Below are 17622 nucleotides of genomic sequence, written 5' to 3'. Positions count from 1 at the left end.
TACTTAAAGAATGCTTCACGAATTTGCAGTGTGGTTTCAAAAGAGTCAATGTATCTTGGAATCGGTGAGTGTTCGATCTCAAGCGCCTGGATTGGAAATCGTTCATTTGCTTCTCCAATAGATACATTTATCTCCAGTCATTCGAGATTAAGTTTCTTGTCTTAGCCTGAAGCTTGATAATGTCACGAGCTACTGAAATTCAGGCCATTTAAGATTCATGTTGGATTTACTTTACTTTTTTTTTGTTATCACTTGAAGTTTATTCTCTTTAGATAGAGCCTTATTGCTCACACTGCCCGATTTTTGGGGTTGATTGTGAGTGTGTGATCCAGCAGAGCTCACGCTAGACATATCGTTAACGCATCGGTCTTCTTTTTTAGTGAGATCATTAGACCTTATGAAAAGTTACATCGTGACACAAATCGCGAAGATTTTGACAAAAGAAGGATTCTGAGTCTGCCCAGGACTCATGCTTATGTTATTCTAAGCTCTTTAACGAAGTTCAAATATTAAGGCTCATAGTTCCCAGCAGCTTTCTCTTTTTAACATCGTTCGCTGGATGCACGAGTTCAATAGAACTCCTACAAAAAAAGACCATTTTTAGTGCTTGAACACTGCTGTCAGGACTCTTTTTATTCATAGGCCGCATTCTGTTTTTTTTGTGATGGAACATTCATCTTTATTAAACTGTTTGCTCATTTATGACTTCTGTCGGAAGACTTGTATTTGTTGGTGTATAAACTCAAACGTATCTAGCACTATTTTTACTTCAGTCGGGATATTTCTGAAATACCTGGGGAGTTGGCCTAATCAACAGTCCAATGAGGACCTGATGGCTTCTTTTTTGTTGTCAAGACTATTTCATTCGTTACACTTTATCTGAGTTTCTTCATCAATGTTAGGTAACTACTAAGGATTTGTCACGAGATTACTGAATGGAGAATATTGAGCTAGCTGTTGACGCTCGGATAAGACACAGAGAATGAGAAGCTCTGGGTATCGACAATAAAACAGCACAAAAGCTTCGGACCGCTATGGCCGCCCGTTGATGAGCCTTAGATGACCCAATGATGTTTTTTTGATAGCAAAATACGGAGCTCATGGACTCGGCCAAGATCTGGCCTACTGGCTAACCTATTGGTCAGATCAGGCTATCAGTATAGCTAGCCCACTAATGGAAGTGGAAGTTAACATATCACAGAAGTCTCCCGTCCTCTTGGACTAGCTACTCGCCAAGATTTTCTTTAGTACTTGCAATAAAGCGAGGAATAATTTAATCAAATTGTTGACCTGAATTCAAAGCGCGGACTCTTCTAGACTCTGGATTAATTGAAGTATGATTTTTGAGCATTTCTATCATGACGAAGTCGACCTTAAGGATAGACCATATGAAACAGCTGAGATTAAGAATATGAATGAAAGTTCACAATTGAGAGCCTTAAATTAATAGGCCGCTTGTAGCGTAACATCACTAAAATACCGAATCCAGACCATTTTGATGAGCTCATAATTGTTAGGTATACCATTCATGCTTGATGATCTGTTTCCTCAGTTGTTACTTCAATTAGAATACCTGTGTTAGTTGCTCTATATGACCGGCCACAGCTAACCCTACTTAAATCCCAAGACCCGGCCTACTAGCCAGATCTCGGATGCGCCGCAGGCCATCTAAGGCCTTTCTCGGGCCATCTAAAGCCTATAGACGGGCATCATAGCGACCCAAAAGCTTCTGTACTGTCCTATCGTCGTTATCAAGAGCTTCTCATTCGATGTGTCTAATCCGAGCGTCAACAGCTAGCTCAATATTCTCCATTCGGTAGTCACTTGGTAAATCTCTATGAGTAACCTAATAGGTATAATGAATTCTGCAATCAATGATACATCATTAGATTCTCAAGCTAAAGCGGAGGGATCTCTTGATCTTGGCAGGGAAGAGAGATCTGGCCCATTTTTTTTTATTCTGATGTCTCACTTTTCTCACATAATTGAGTCAAAGCGTAGTGTTAAATTTCACCTAAGTGCTGGGTAAAACACAAATAGCTTGATTATTCTTAGTTTGCGCTCAGCATAATTGAGAGGAAGCGATATCTACGAGATTCATGTAATACTTGTGTCGCTCCTTAACATTGTTTACTATGAAATCTGGCACGGCTTAATTTCCCAATTAGGTGAGTTTACTAACTTGTACAGGACTGGATTTAATTTAAATAGGCCCGATAATCCCACTTAAAAGAAAGAAGGGAGACTCTTCATATACTAAAATGTATACGCCATTGAATAGTAATCCACATTTCAACAAAAGTTTAAACTAGATCCTGTGGCATGGCAGCAGTGCCATAGGGTGGGTCCATAAATCCTTCATCAAAAGCGCAGGTTCGATTCCCTGAGTTGAACGGAGCTCGAGAATTTCAACTCAATGAGGAGAGTAGATGGGTGAACTTCTTGTCCTTCCGTCTTTCCTGGTCTACGCAGCGTTCGAAGGCGCCGGCGGACCAAATGGAGGCGGTTGTACTATATCAGACGTAGTGTCTCGCTGGACAGGCGATTATACGAAGACAAGTTTACATGGGCAAGTTGACGCGTGTCATGATTTAGCTTTAACAAAACTAACACCCATCAGAAATGCCTTTTTCTAGTTAATTTTTAAACTCACTATCGCTTTTCATAGTTCGCTCGACAGATCGATCTGTGGCAAACGCGAGCAAGTACGAGTGAAAATTTCACAATTGCATTTTAAACCTCACAGCAAGCGCTGTCTTAGGCGCCGGAAATGTGCCCCATTGCCACTTCTTTTGAACTTTGATTGATCAGAATAACACTACTGCAATCCTTACGTAAAACAACCAGGCAAACTCCCGGGGTTCATTCAAAAAGTAAGATTACCAAGGTACAAGCTACTTATACCGAACTGTCTCCACTTCCCGGACCTCATCTCATACTTTCCAATGAGACCCTTTCTCTTGAACTTCTCGAGAGTCGTAACACGTATCTTCGGCCCACTCACAACTAACGTTTCGACGCGAGGCTTTTTATAGTAATTACTGGTTCCAAGCAAGTTTCTGAGTCCATTATCACACATTTCTCTACAAAACGAAACATCGAGATACTTCAAAGCCCAATCTGGACCCCTGACGCGAGCCAACGAGTTTGCCAAATACAATAAACAGAATTTGTTTATTCCGTGATTGTTGCCTAGAATGAGATTTTCAACACTGGTCAAAAGAAGTTCGAGCGCGAAATCAGTCTTTTCTGGAATATATGTCATGTGATAGGGTTTATGGAATAGGAGCCAACCACAACCTCCAATATTAAGTGTTTTAAGAGTTTGGTCTCCATTGACTATTCGGAGCAATTTCGTGAGTTTTTGCTCGTCGATAGAAACACCATAGATGTCAAGATGCTTCAAATTTGCTAAGCATTGATACTCCACTGGCTCTAGTAATTCATAATTGTCACCAAGGCCCCATCTCGGTCTGTAAGTAAGACTCTCAAGTTGAAACCGCGGTTTGGCAAGTTTGATTAGATTGAAGAGCATTTCAAAGGTGAAATCATCGTTATTTTCGAGGTATAGTACCTTGAGGTTGTTTGACGTGGATAAGAATCGTTTAAATTGATTCACTTCTACTCCGTCTCTGAAAGAATGATTTGCCATTTGAAACTCGGTCAAATTGGGATAAGCAGCATGAAGAAGCTGCGGCTTTGAATCAAATGTTTGAGGTCCCATCTCACCCAACGAATATACTCGATACCTTTCGTTGCTTATGAGGGAGAGACGTTGCAAATTTTTGACCTTCTTTCGTTGCTCGGCAGCGTGGAGCAATTTTTGGAAACCTGTGGTGTTTTGAAACTCTACATAATCATTTCCTCGTAGAGCATGTTTCTTGCAAACGAGTTCCAACCTTTGTAGATTTGGGAGTATTTCCAAGAGCACTTCGGAATTGTACATTGTATTTTCAATGTCTAATTTCAAATCTTCGATTGGAAGAAGCCCAGGGCAGCGAAACTTTTTCTTCTTGAGGGTGTGAAATAGAAGGTCGAGAGTCATGTGCTCATTAGAAACTTCCAAAGCTTGGAATTCAAGCTTTTTCTCGCTGATGACACTTTCTAGAATGTACTGTAACTGTTCCTTGCTGGTGGTTGAACCTATATGAAGTTTACTTAATTTGTGTGTTGGTAAACTAGACACTAAACTCCGTACAAGTTTTATCCTCTTGTAATACACAGCTGCGGTAGCATCCTCACAGAGGATTAAAGGTTTTTGAAAGACCGAGGGCATGTCAAGAAGATTACGGCGCCACAGAGAGCATACCATATTGCAGTTTATGACATCTTCGAGTGAAAGCAGCTTTGCAACATTTGCTATTAGATCTGGAGGTAGCCATTGGAATGGGTCAGCGCATGAAGGCATTGAGTACTGGGATGATGTCAGTGTAGAACACGAGGCTGGCTCCGAATCTTTGATCTTTTCCAAATTCTGTATCTTTTGAAGTGATACGCGGAGTTCCTGGAACTGCTGATCTATTGTAGTCACCATTTCTGGCTCAAGATTCAAGTCAAGATGACGCAGAGCCCCATCAACAGTAAACTTGCCGTGGGCATAGTCCTCAATATTGGCAGATTCTAATGGCTGGCGTAGAAGAGTATCCCCGAGGCGGATGTGTTCTGCACTAGACTTTGGACCGAATTCTATGTATTTGATGCATTTTCGATAGAGTCGCGATGTATCGTTCAAATTCTGTATTCCGTTCGTCATTTCATTGACGAATACCAGGATACTCGGATGAACATAACGGCCAATTCTCAATCTTTCTGAGAGGCGATTGTATAGTCTCACCAGCATCGCATTTGCCTCTGCAAACTTGTCATCGTAGTTCAGAATTTTCGATAGTTTCTCCGCTGACCTCTCGAAAGCGAGTATTCGTATCTTTAGAGCTGCCAATTGAGTCTTTTCAGCGATCAATTGGTCGTGGATGTTCATTATCTAGATGAGCTATTGTTGGTGAAAAATGTCACTGTGAATGCGAACTGAACTACCCAAATTATTGTCGTTGAAGAAATTTCAATTTTGTGTACAAACTGAGAGTCAAAAAAAGTTTTTGAGTTTTGGCGGTATTTTGAATTTTTCCCTTTTGCGTCTTTAAATTTCATTTTGTAGTTGTATGGTTGGACTATGAGTTCGAACAAGAATAGATCTGTGAGGATATTAGAGGAGCCGCAATTACTATAAAGAGAAAAATTTCAGCCAAATGGAAAACCGTTCCAATACGATCCCAATACGGACCCGTAAGTCTCTAAACGGGTGCGGCTACGCTTAAAGAGGGAACTATCTCAATACGGTTCCCGTATATCCATAAGGAGCAGAGATTGTGCTCAAAGAGGAATCTCTTACAGTTAGATTTAGGACTATGTAACTAGACCGTTTAGAAGTATCTAAACGGGCAAGCATATTTGAGAATAATATCTCAGATTATACTTTCAAACCTATCAATTAGTACCGTGACCCCTCTTGGCAAACGATTCGTAATATTGGTATTTCCCCATCAACCCGGAAATACCCCAACAAGATCTAACACAAGAATAATATCAATTCACGCTGTTTCAGGCTATTTGCGACAGTGTAAACAAGCAGATACTCTGCTAAATGTCGTTTCAAAGACCGAAGTAGTATCTCCATACACCTCAGCATGAGATAGCTTAAACACTTTGGCCAAACATATTATAATAAACAATAGACTTGAATGAAGATAACAATTGAATTCACGTGCATACCATTGACATCTTGAAACAAGTTTCTTTTCTTTGGTTTGACTATCTCATTGCGGCAGAATTTTTTGAAGAAATGTATAAGTTGCTTTGACACTATTTGACTCTAATAGCCCAATGTCTTCTACAGCGCAATACCTTTGATGTCAATAAAGGTGACCATGAAACCTAAAACTTTCTCTAATATGACAAAACGAGACGCTCAAAGTAAATCAAGTTTCAAATTCCAAACGTACTTGACGAAAACTTCTGTCAAACCGGTGCGGTATTTGGATGGATCTCATTAGCTCACTCAGAAATACAAAATGAGACAACCGAGACCAGAAAACAGACCACAAAAACAACCGAGTTCCACCATTCAAGCAATCATAAGCAAACTTAGCAATGTGTTGATCGCCTCTACCCAAAGGTTCAATTCAGCGCCATTGGCGTTTTTAATCGCAAAAACACTCACATCAACAGCAGATTCTGTCAAAATCAGCCTCAGCGGGTCCAGGATATTAAGAAGCTTAACAATTTGTTCGTGTTAATTCTGAAACTTTACATTGATGTGTTTGGAATGATGTGTTGTGTGGTCAAAGACGTTGGCACCCGCAATCCGAAAAGAAAAAGATTAAAATATATCTTGCCGGTACACCAACTATCTTATTGTTCTCTCCGATATTCTGTACCTGTCAGTTGTTCCCTATACTTGTTCTGCCCACCTTGTCTGATTGTTGCGCCTGCATGGGATACATCCATGTTACAGATTCATCATACTAATGCCCTTCCTGTGACTTACTCATTAACTATATAAACACCCCCAGTATTATTACTAAAGATAACAGTAAAATAGGCAATTGAACCAAGTTTCTAGTAAATCAACTAGTTACCTGAGACGTCTGATGTCAGCTTGAACCCCTGTAGGACATCATACTCAAGCACCATGTGCAAGACTACGGACATAATGCACCTGATGCAGGATCCAGCGGGACAATCTCTGAATCAAATGAGTCTAGCACTTCAATTGGCAGTAAAATGGATGGAAAAAGGATCTTAGTCGAACGCACGGATCCGAATATACGTAATGGAGTCCTTGATTCATTGGAGTTCATCACTTCGCGAGAATTTGAGAGCAGAGCTTTCGAGATATCTCAGCACCTCACGAAGGAAGCAATTCCGAAAAGCATCAAGCAAAAGACGCATTGGAGGCTCAAGAGAAAATCCGCTTCATATAATGTAAAGCGATTGCCTCGGAGTTTGCGGTCAAGGGCCCGTCTGGAAAACCTTCAAAACGGGGCTCCCCAGCACAAAACGAAAAAGCTAAAAAGGGTGAAGCTATATAAATCGAAGCAGCGATTGAAACTTACGAAACTTGCCTGGAAATTGCGCAACATGAAGGTTCAAATCACCATACCTAGTGGTGGCATCAAAGAGCGTATTCAAAGCTTGCAAGACCAATTGATAGCAGCCAAAAATGGCCAGGCAAAGGAGCTTAACAATATGAATGGATCCTATGACAACTATGCTACAAACAAACTATGCCTGCCGCATGATAATGTGAGGTATGGAAACCGTCAGAATAGGATTAGATGGATCCCAAATCATGTATGGCACGCCAAACGTTTTCACATGTCTGAGAAATGGGGCTGGAAAATTGCAATGGCCCCAACTAGAAAATGCTTTCGCGAGACTAGGAGAGCAGTTCAGTGGTCTGCCGTAGCTAGTGACACGTCGTACTTTGGCACATTGGTGATCAGATGCCAAAGCATAGATTTGGCTAAAACAGCACTCAATAAGTTTACAGCTTATAGTGGTGCTATTCCTGAAGACATCATAGCCGGCAAAAATGTGTACGAGGGTTGGTTTTACGTCGATGATGAACGTTATGCGTTGATCTCTGCGTTTTTTCAGAAGGAACTGAATAGTATTCTCATGCGAATTCACCCGGCTGATTTTGAAGCCTGCTTTCAAGCCATTTTGAAATGGGTTCAAGCGCACGATGGTGTCGAAGTTGATGACTGTAGGTTCGCTTTAGGAAGTATAGAGCTCCGAGGCCCTAAAGCACTCATCCACTTTCTCAAAATCTCATATCACCAAAGCAACAATAAGGAATTCCATGATTTTTTTCATACAATACAGATGCTGAAAGAAAAGTTCTATGATGAGGTTGTGCCTTATCAATTCAACAGATCCCTGGATGAATCTTCGAATGAATCATCCAACGACTCTTCTAATGAAATGCTTGGAGGTTCATCTGATCGATCCCTAAGTGAAATGAATGATTTCTCTAATGTCAATTCGGAAGGGAGTGTCGATCATCAATCGAACTCTGAAGTGCAATTGAAAAACGTTTTCTCATTCATTATGAGAGATCCTCGAATCACATTTGCGAGTGAACGTGACAGACCAAACCTAAATCTTCTTTATAATCTATCCCAGTTGACTAAGCTGGCCCTTCGCCATGAAGTGAATTTAACGTCCCTTTTGATACCCGAAGAGCGAGATGGGGTTTACAGCTTTATGCATTCATTCAAAAAAAGGCCTCGAGGCGAAGAAGGTATTTCTAGATATTCGTCAGATTTTCACATGGAAAGGCGATCATTGACCGCATTTCCAGTTCTAGTTTACAAACTAAAAAATCAGGCCTGGTGCGTTACAATGCCATGGTTTTTTATTCAACCCACTTGGACACTGCTTCGAAAAGTCGCAAAAAGCAGAGAGATTGGACTCAGACAAATGCATCAGCTCGATACGGAGGCTTGTCGACCACATTACCCGTATGACTATCCCTATACAAAAGCTGGTTTTGACGAACACCAAAAGAATTCAAGCGCTCAAAAGTCAAATTACGAGAGACTTGCAACGGTGGAGAGAACTTCTTTCGATGATGTAGAACGTCCTATTCTTCCCGGCTGTGACTGGGAGTTTTTGCGTTGTGTTGCTTTTCAGTACTATGGCACTCATACAAAACGACTGGTCACTGAAGGTAGAAAAAGTCACAATGGCGGTCAAATAACTAGTTTTACCACCAATAATGGAAAATGCTTGGACTCCGAATCAAGCGATAAATCTAAGCCTCCAGTTGTTGAATTCACTATGAAAAACACATACCATGAAGCTTTTATTAGAGGAGACTTAAAAACGGAGCTGATGGAGCAGCATGTTCTTCCTGTCGTGCAAAGAGTTCTCAAACCAAGATGTAAGGGCGTTCTAAAGGCCGATGCCAGAATTTACTCAAATTGTTTTGGGAAAGGACATGAAACCCTAATTGGCTTCGTCACATCTGCTTCCTTCAACCAACACAAAAGCACTGCAATTGGAGTATTGAATGCCCAATACAAGGATTGGGGGACAGTTTACGTGAGAAACTCTGGATCCTTGAAGTATATACCAGTCATAGCAACAGAAATTTCCAAAGGAAAGTGTCTGAGATTTGATTGGTGATACTTAAAAAAGGCATCGTGTATTTGTAGTTTGGTTTAGAAAGAGACAACGCATCTTGGAATCAGTAAGTGTCAGATTTCGAGCGCTCGAATCAGAGACCGTTCATTGATTTTCCATGAAATCCATTTATCTGTAGTCATTCGAGATTGAGTTTCTTGCCTCCGCATGAAACTTGATATTACCATGAAGTACTGGAACTCAGGCCATGCAAAATTCATGTTGGATCCACTTTACTCCCGTTTCTTATTGCTCGAAGTTCATTCTCTTCACAATTGAGCCTTTTTACCCGCACTGCCTGATTTTCGTGGTTGTGGGTGCGCGATCCAGCAAGGCTCACGCTAGACATGTTGTAAATGCATCGGTCTTCTTACTATGTGAAATCATTAGGCCTGATAAAATGGTACATTGTGATCTAAATCACGAAGTTCAGAACAAGAAAAAGATACAAAGTCTGCCCAAATGTAGGTCATCCTAAGCTCTATAATGACGTTCTAATATTGAGACTCATAATTTCTAACAGCTTTCTCCATTCGACGACATTTTCTGTATGCACGAGTGTATTAAAAGTGTTACAGAGAATTCCGCTTCGAGTGGTTGGACAGTGCTGTCAAGACTCTATTTATGTATAGGTCGGATTCTATTCCTCATGATTTAGGATTCATATTAATTGATCTGTTTGCTCACTTATGACTTTTGTTGGAAGTTCTCTATTTGCTGCTGTCTAAAATCAAACGTATCTAGTACTACTCATGCTCCAGTCAGGTTATTTTACAAATACCTGGAGATTAAATGGCTCTCTTGGCCTAAACAACGGGTCAATAAGGACGTAATGACTGCTTAATTATTTGATCGTCTTTATCGAGACAATCTCATTCGTTGCACCTTATTCGAGTTTCGTTATCAATGCTAGGTGACTCATAGAAATTTAGCACTAAATGTCCGGAGGCCTATCTTCTGGCCGTCTGAGGCTCATTGACGGGCCATAATAGCGGCACGAAGCTTCTGTGCTGTCTTTTTGTCATTATCCAAAGCTTCTCATTCGATGTGTTTCATCCTACTGTCAACAGCTATCTCAATATTCTCCATCTCGTATTATAGTGGTAAATTTCTAAGACTTACCTAACATGAGACTTACCTAACAGGTCTGCAAATTCTGCGATCAATGACACATCATAAGAGTCTCAAGCTAAAGCTAAGGAATGTCCTGGCCCAAAAAGGGTAGGATGTTCTAATCCATTTATATACTATTCCAAGGTCTCACTTTTGTCTCATCGTTGTCTCAAGGCGCAATATTAAGCTTTTGCCTAGTGTTGGGTAAAACACAAATAGCTTAATATTTCTTATAATGCGCTTCGGGCAACTTGTGAGGAAGCGATATTTACGAGATACCTTTGATAGTTGTGTTGCTTTTTAACTTGTTTAAACTAGGTTCCTGTGGCATAACAGCCGCGCCACAGGTGTGGGTGTAGTTAAATCTCCTTCATCAAAAGCACAGGTTCGATCCTTTCGGTCGACCGGAGCTAGAGCTTTCAACTCAACAAGGAGAGTAGATGGGTGAAATTCCTGTCTCCTACCACTGATTCTAGTTGGCGTAGTGTCGCAAGGCGCTGGCGACTAGGAGCGGGCGGTTGAATTCTATCGGACGTAGTGTCTCGCTGTCAGGCGATTAGATGAAGACAGGTTTACATGCGCGGTGTAGGGCGTCTCATGTTTTAGTTCTAATTGTTCAGATAATTAACACCCATCAATTACCCCTTGTTCTAGTTACTTTTTGAAACAACTACCTTTTCCGCTCGACAGATCGGTCGATGGGAAACGCCAGCAAGAACGAAAGAAAACTCCACAATTGCATTTTGAGCCTCACGGCGACCGCTCTTTCAGTCACCGGAGATTTGCCCTCATTGACACCTCTTTTGGACTTTGATGGTAAAAAAAAAAACACTACTACAATCCTTACGTACAAAATCAGGATGTCTTCCGAAGTTCATTTAAAAGCAACCTTAGCGTTTACCAAGGTACAAGCTATTGATACCATACTGTCTCCACTTCTCGGACCTCATCTCATACTTTTCAATAAAGCCCCTTCTCTTGAACTTCTCGAGAGTCTTCACACTCAATTTCGGCCCGCTAACAACTAATGTTTCGACTCGAGGCTTTGCATAGTAATTACTGGTTCCAAGCAAGTTTGTTAGTGCTCTGTCGTCGACATTTTCACAGAATGAAACATCGAGATACTTCAATGACCAATTTGAACCTCTTACGCGAGCCAACGAGTTTGCCAAATACAACAAACAGAATTCATCTAGTTTGTAATTGTCGCCCAAAATGAGATATTCGACACTGATTAGAAGATATTCAAATGCGAGATCAGTCTTCTCTTTGATGTATGGAATATCGTAGGGTCTTCCGAATAAGAAATCGCCATTTCCTCCAATATTGAGTGTTTTGAGAGTATGATTTCCATTTACCACTTGAAGCAATTTCAGGAGTTTGTGCACGTCGATGGGAACACCATAGATGTCAAGATGTTTTAAATTTGCTAAGCATTGATACTCCACCGGCTCAAGTAATTTATGATTATCACCAAGGCATATTCTCGGTCTATATGTGAGACTCTCAAGTTGAAACCGTGGCTTGGCAAGTTTGATTAGATTGAAGAGCATTTCAAAGGTGAAATCACCGTTGTTTTCAAGGTATAGTATCTTGAGGTTGTTTGCGGTGGATAAGAATCTCTTGAATTGTTTCACTTCTGTACTGCCTCCGAAAGAATGATTTGCCATTTGAAACTCGGTCAAATTGGGATAAGCAGCATGGAGAAGTTGCGGCTTCGAATTATATCTTTGGGGCCCCATTGCTCCCATCAAGTACACCCGATACATTTCGTTACATATGATGGAAAGACGTTGCAAATTTTTGACCTTCTTTCGTTGCTCGGCAGCGTGGAGCAATTTTTGGAAACCTGTGGTGTTTTGAAACTCTAGATAGTCATTTCCTCGTAGAGCATGTTTCTTGCAAACGAGTTCCAACCTTTGTAGATTCGGAAGTAATTCTAAGAGTACTTCGGAATTGTACATTGTATTTTTGATGTCTAATTTCAATTCTGTAATCGAAAGAAGACCAGGGCAGCGAAACCTTTTCTTCTTGAGGGCATGAAATAGAAGATCGAGAGTCATATACTCATTAGAAACTTCCAAAGCTTGGAATTCAAGCTTCCTCTCGCTGATGACACTTTCTAAGATGTACTGTAACTGCTCCTTGCTGGTTGTCGAACCTATACGAAGTTTACTTATTTTGTTTGTTGGCAAACTTGAAAACAAACTTCTTACAAGTTTTAGCCTTTTGTAATACACAGCTGCGGTAGCATCCTCACAGAGGATTAAAGGTTTTTGAAAAATCGAGGGCATGTCAAGAAGATTACGGCGCCACAGAGAGCATACCATATTGCAGTTTATGACATCTTCGAGTGAAAGTAGCTTTGCAACATTTGCTATTAGATCTGGAGATAGCCATTCAAAAGGATCAGCACATGAAGGTGAGGGCTTCATTGAGCACTGGGATGAAGTCATTATAGTATACGAAGCTAGCTCCGGGTCTTTGATCTTTTCTTGATTAGAATCCTGTATCTTCTTGAGTGATACGCGGAGTTTTTGGAATTGCTGATCTATTGTAGTCACCATCTCTGACTCAAGCTTCAAGTCAAGATGACGCAAAGCCCTTTCGACAGTAAACTTGCCGTGCGCATAGTCCTCTATGTCGGCAGATTCCAACGACTGGCGTAGAAGAGTATCCCCAAGACGGATTTGTTCTGCACTAGACTTTAGACGCAAATCTATGTAATTGATGCATTCTCGATAGAGGCGCGATGTGTCATACAAATTCTGTGTCCCGTCCGTCATTTCGTTAATGAATAGCAGGATACTCGGATGAACATAACGGCCAATTCTCAATCTTTCTGAAAGGCGATTGTATAGTCTCACCAGTATCGAATTTGCCTCTGCAAACTTGTCGTCGTAGTTCAGAATTTTTGAGAGTTTCTCCGCTGCCCTCTCAAATGCAAGTGCCCGTGCCTTTAGAGCTGCCAATTGAGTCTTTTCAGCGATCAACTGGTCTTGGATGTTCATTGTCCAGATGAGCTGTTGTTGGTGGAAAATGTCACTATGATGCGAACTGAACTACCTGAAAATCTGTCGCTGAAGAAGTTTCAAATTCATTTACAAATTCGGGTCTAAGACACTGTTAGAATTTTGGCTGTAGCCAGATCTTTTATCCTTTGGGTTTGAGTGTTTTGGTCTTTTCCTTCGCATTTATGTGGTTGGTGTGAAGGATACGCGGAGCCGCATTACCATGAGGAGAAAGGTTTCAGAGTTTCAGCCCAAAGAGGAAACTGTCTCAACAAGGTTCTCGTACTTCTGTAAAGAGAAGATACTATGTTTAACGAGGAAGCCATCCGAATTCGGTCTTCGTATTTCCATAAAGAGGCGAGATTGTGGCTAAAGAGGAACAGCTTGCAATACGGTTCACGACTTTATAAGTAGGCCATTTAGAAGTATTTGAACGGGAAAGCATATTTTTGAATGATAATTTAGATTAAATTTACCAACTTTTAAGTAGTTTCTGACCCCTCTTAGTGTACGATTCGTATTATTTGGGTCTCCGCCTAGACCCGGAAACACCCCAGCAGTTGAATCACGAGCTTGAACAAAAACAAAAATAGCATAAAATTAATCTCAGTTCATACTGTCTTAGGAGATTTGCGAAAGCGAAAGCAAGCAAGCATATAGTCTGCTAAATATCGCTCGAACGAACGAAGTATTATCTTCATATACCTCAGCATGAGATAGCTTGAACAAGTTGGTCCAACATAATGTGTATCAATAGACTTGAATCAATATAGCAATTGACTCCGCGTGCATACCATCGACATCCTATAAACAAGCTCCTTTTTGATTTGAATATCTCATTGCGGCAGATATTCTCAAAGAAATGTGTCAATTGCTTTAGCCCTATATTGTTATGTAAACGTTAAAATGCTTGCGCCAGTTGACCGATTAAGTATGTCCTTATCTGGGGCACATTTGCTTGGTGTGCCAGGAAGGTGCCAACCGACCTGCGACACCTAACTGAAGGGTCAGGTTGGAATGTTAGGAATACTAGTAAATAAAATGGAGGCTTCGCCCGCCTGTTCGTGTAAGAAGGTCAATGTCTTTCTACTCTTTTCTGAGTAATTGATCAGTTGAACAGTCGGTACACCAACATAGTGTTCGCTGTATGACCATAAGACAAGTTCACAAGAGCAAGTGTCAGCACGCTTCATGATTCAATTTAATTTGTTATCATGAATCCCATCAGATACACCATCTTCAACTTAGGTTCTTGATTCACAACTAGTCATCGTCTTTCGCCACAACATCATCTGTGGCAAATATCAGGACTTGTAAAAGCTGGCTTCACACATGTATTTTGAGCTTTACAGCAAGCTCTCTCACAGGAGGAATAGACCTTATTGATACTTCTATGAGACTTCGATTGTTCAAAGCAGTACTACTGCACTCCTTACAGAAAACAATCAAGAACTCTCCCGGTGTTTATTCAAAAGCAACCTCAGTGCCAACCAAGGTACAAGCTATTGACACCAAACTGTCTCCACTTCTCGGAACTCATCTCATACTTTCCAATGAGGCCCTTACTCTTGAACTTCTCGAGAGTCTTCACACTAATCTTCGGCCCGCTCACAACTAGTGTTTCCACGCGAGGCTTTGCATAGTAATTACTGGTTCCAAGCAAGTTTCTGAGTGCATTGTCACAGATTTCTCCACAAAACGAAATATCGAGATACTTCAAAGCCCAATCTGGACCCCTGACGCAAGCCAAGGAGTTTGCCAAATACAATAAACAGAATTCATTCATTCTGTATGTGCCCCCTAGAATAAGACTGTCGACACTGATTAAAAGTTGTTCGAGCGCGAGATCAGTCTTCTCTGGAATATATGACATAGAAAAGGGTTTATCGAATAAAGAAAAACTAGTCTCTCCAACATTGAGTGTTTTAAGAGTATGATCTCCATTGACTATTCGGAGCAACTTCGTGAGATTTTGCTGGTCGATAAAAGCACCAAAGAGGTCAAGATGCGTCAAATTTGCTAAGCACTGATACTCCGCCGGCTCCAGCAATTCATACTTGTCAACAAGGCACATTCTCGGTCTATAAGTGAGACTCTCTAGTTGAAACCGCGGTTTGGCAAGTTTGATTAGATTGAAGAGCATTTCAAAGGTAAAATCATCATTATTTTCAAGGTATAGTATCTTGAGGTTGTCTGACGTGGATAAGAACCTCTTAAATTGATCGACTTCTATTCCGTCTCTGAAAGAATGATTTGCCATTTGAAACTCAGTCAAATTGGGATAAGCAGCATGAAGAAGTTGCGGCTTCGAATCAAACGTTTGGGGTCCCATTTCTCCCATCGAATATACCCGATACATTTCGTTACATATGAGGGAAAGACGTTGCAAATTTTTGACCTTCTTTCGTTGCTCGGCAGCGTGCAGCAAGTTTTGGAACCCTGTGGTATTCTGAAACTCTACATAACCATTTTCTCGTAGGGCATGTTTCTCGCAAACGAGTTCCAACCTTTGTAGATTTGGAAGTAATTCTAAGAGTACTTCGGAATTGTACATTGTATTTTTTATGTCTAATTTCAATTCTGTGATTGAAAGAAGACCAGGGCAGCGAAACCTTTTCTTCTTGAGGGCATGAAATAAAAGGTCGAGAGTCATGTACTCATTAGAAACTTCCAAAGCTTGGAATATAAGCTTTCTCTCGCTGATGACACTTTCCAAGATGTGCTGTAACTGTTCCTTGCTGGTGGTTGAAGCTATATGAAGTTTACTTATTTTGTGTGTTGGTAAACTAGACACTAAACTCCGTACAAGTTTTATCCTCTTGTAATACACAGCTGCGGTAGCATCCTCACAGAGGATTAAAGGTTTTTGAAAGACCGAGGGCATGTCAAGAAGATTACGGCGCCACAGAGAGCATACCATATTGCAGTTTATGACATCTTCGAGTGAAAGCAGCTTTGCAACATTTGCTATTAGATCTGGAGGTAGCCATTGGAATGGGTCAGCGCATGAAGGCATTGAGTACTGGGATGATGTCAGTGTAGAACACGAGGCTGGCTCCGAATCTTTGATCTTTTCCAAATTCTGTATCTTTTGAAGTGATACGCGGAGTTCCTGGAACTGCTGATCTATTGTAGTCACCATTTCTGGCTCAAGATTCAAGTCAAGATGACGCAGAGCCCCATCAACAGTAAACTTGCCGTGGGCATAGTCCTCAATATTGGCAGATTCTAATGGCTGGCGTAGAAGAGTATCCCCGAGGCGGATGTGTTCTGCACTAGACTTTGGACCGAATTCTATGTATTTGATGCATTTTCGATAGAGTCGCGATGTATCGTTCAAATTCTGTATTCCGTTCGTCATTTCATTGACGAATACCAGGATACTCGGATGAACATAACGGCCAATTCTCAATCTTTCAGAGAGGCGATTGTATAGTCTCACCAGTATCGCATTTGCCTCTGCAAACTTGTCATCGTAGTTCAGAATTTTTGAGAGTTTCTGCGCTGCCCTCTCGAAGGCAAGTGCCCGTGCCTTTAGAGCTGCCAATTGAGTCTTTTCAGCGATCAATTGGTCATGGATGTTCATTATCCAGATGGGCTGCCATTGGTGGAAAATGTCACTATGGTGCGAACTGAAATACCATGATTATTGCCGTTGAAGAAGTTTCAATTTTGTGTATAAACTGCGATTCAAGAGAAGTGCTAGAGTTGTGTGTGTACTCAGGTTTTTTTTTGCCGGAGTTTGGGTGGTTCGACAATCAATTTTGTAATTTCAACACCGGTCTACGAGATTAAACAAAAAAACATACAGCACAAGAATTCTATCAAATACTGTTGTTTTATAAAATTTGCGAACCGCAAGCAAGTAAGTACTCTCCTAAATACCTTTTAAATAACGGAATATTCTCGTCACCTACGTCAGCATGAGATAGCATGAGCAGATTGGTCAAACATAATATGAGTGTCAATAGACTTGAGTGAAAAAAAAAAAACTAGTTCCACGTACATATCATTGAGATCTTGAAGAACACCTCCTTTACCTTGGTTTGAACACCTTATTGCGGCAGAAATTCTCGAGGAAATTTGTGAATTGCTTTAACCCTATTTCAGTACTTACTTATCGGCGACCACAAAATCTACAAGCGCGTGAACATTCTAAATGGCCAATAATAATCAATTCGTCCTATTCATGCGAGGGTCTAATTTGGCCACTGCTTGCTCGATACTTCAATATGAATACGGTGCTGCCGGCTGTACAGGTGGTGTAATGATATCTGTAGAATTCACGACGTTCATACAAAGACTAATAGCA

The 17622-nt window shown here is 40.9% G+C and overlaps 3 protein-coding genes across 3 annotated transcripts; 1 reads left to right on the top strand and 2 right to left on the bottom strand.

The window, feature by feature from the left end:
- Window positions 1-6780: 6780 nt before the first annotated feature.
- On the top strand, window positions 6781-9189 carry PUMCH_003648 (uncharacterized protein; the record flags this gene model as incomplete). The annotated part of the gene is made up of 1 exon (XM_063022610.1): window positions 6781-9189. The coding sequence occupies one exon, from the start codon at window positions 6781-6783 to the stop codon at window positions 9187-9189; it is 2409 nt and encodes an 802-aa protein (XP_062878680.1).
- A 2000-nt stretch (window positions 9190-11189) lies between these two features.
- On the bottom strand, window positions 11190-13310 carry PUMCH_003647 (uncharacterized protein; the record flags this gene model as incomplete). Its single annotated transcript, XM_063022609.1, has 1 exon — window positions 11190-13310. The coding sequence occupies one exon, from the start codon at window positions 13308-13310 to the stop codon at window positions 11190-11192; it is 2121 nt and encodes a 706-aa protein (XP_062878679.1).
- A 1480-nt stretch (window positions 13311-14790) lies between these two features.
- Window positions 14791-16896, bottom strand: PUMCH_003646 (uncharacterized protein; the record flags this gene model as incomplete). Its single annotated transcript, XM_063022608.1, has 1 exon — window positions 14791-16896. One exon carries the CDS (start codon window positions 16894-16896, stop codon window positions 14791-14793), a length of 2106 nt encoding a protein of 701 aa, XP_062878678.1.
- Window positions 16897-17622: the final 726 nt, after the last annotated feature.

Source organism: Australozyma saopauloensis, chromosome 4, assembly GCF_035610405.1.
Source record: "Australozyma saopauloensis chromosome 4, complete sequence".
NCBI lineage: Eukaryota > Fungi > Ascomycota > Pichiomycetes > Serinales > Metschnikowiaceae > Australozyma > Australozyma saopauloensis.
This window is presented reverse-complemented; position numbering and strand designations above follow the sequence as displayed.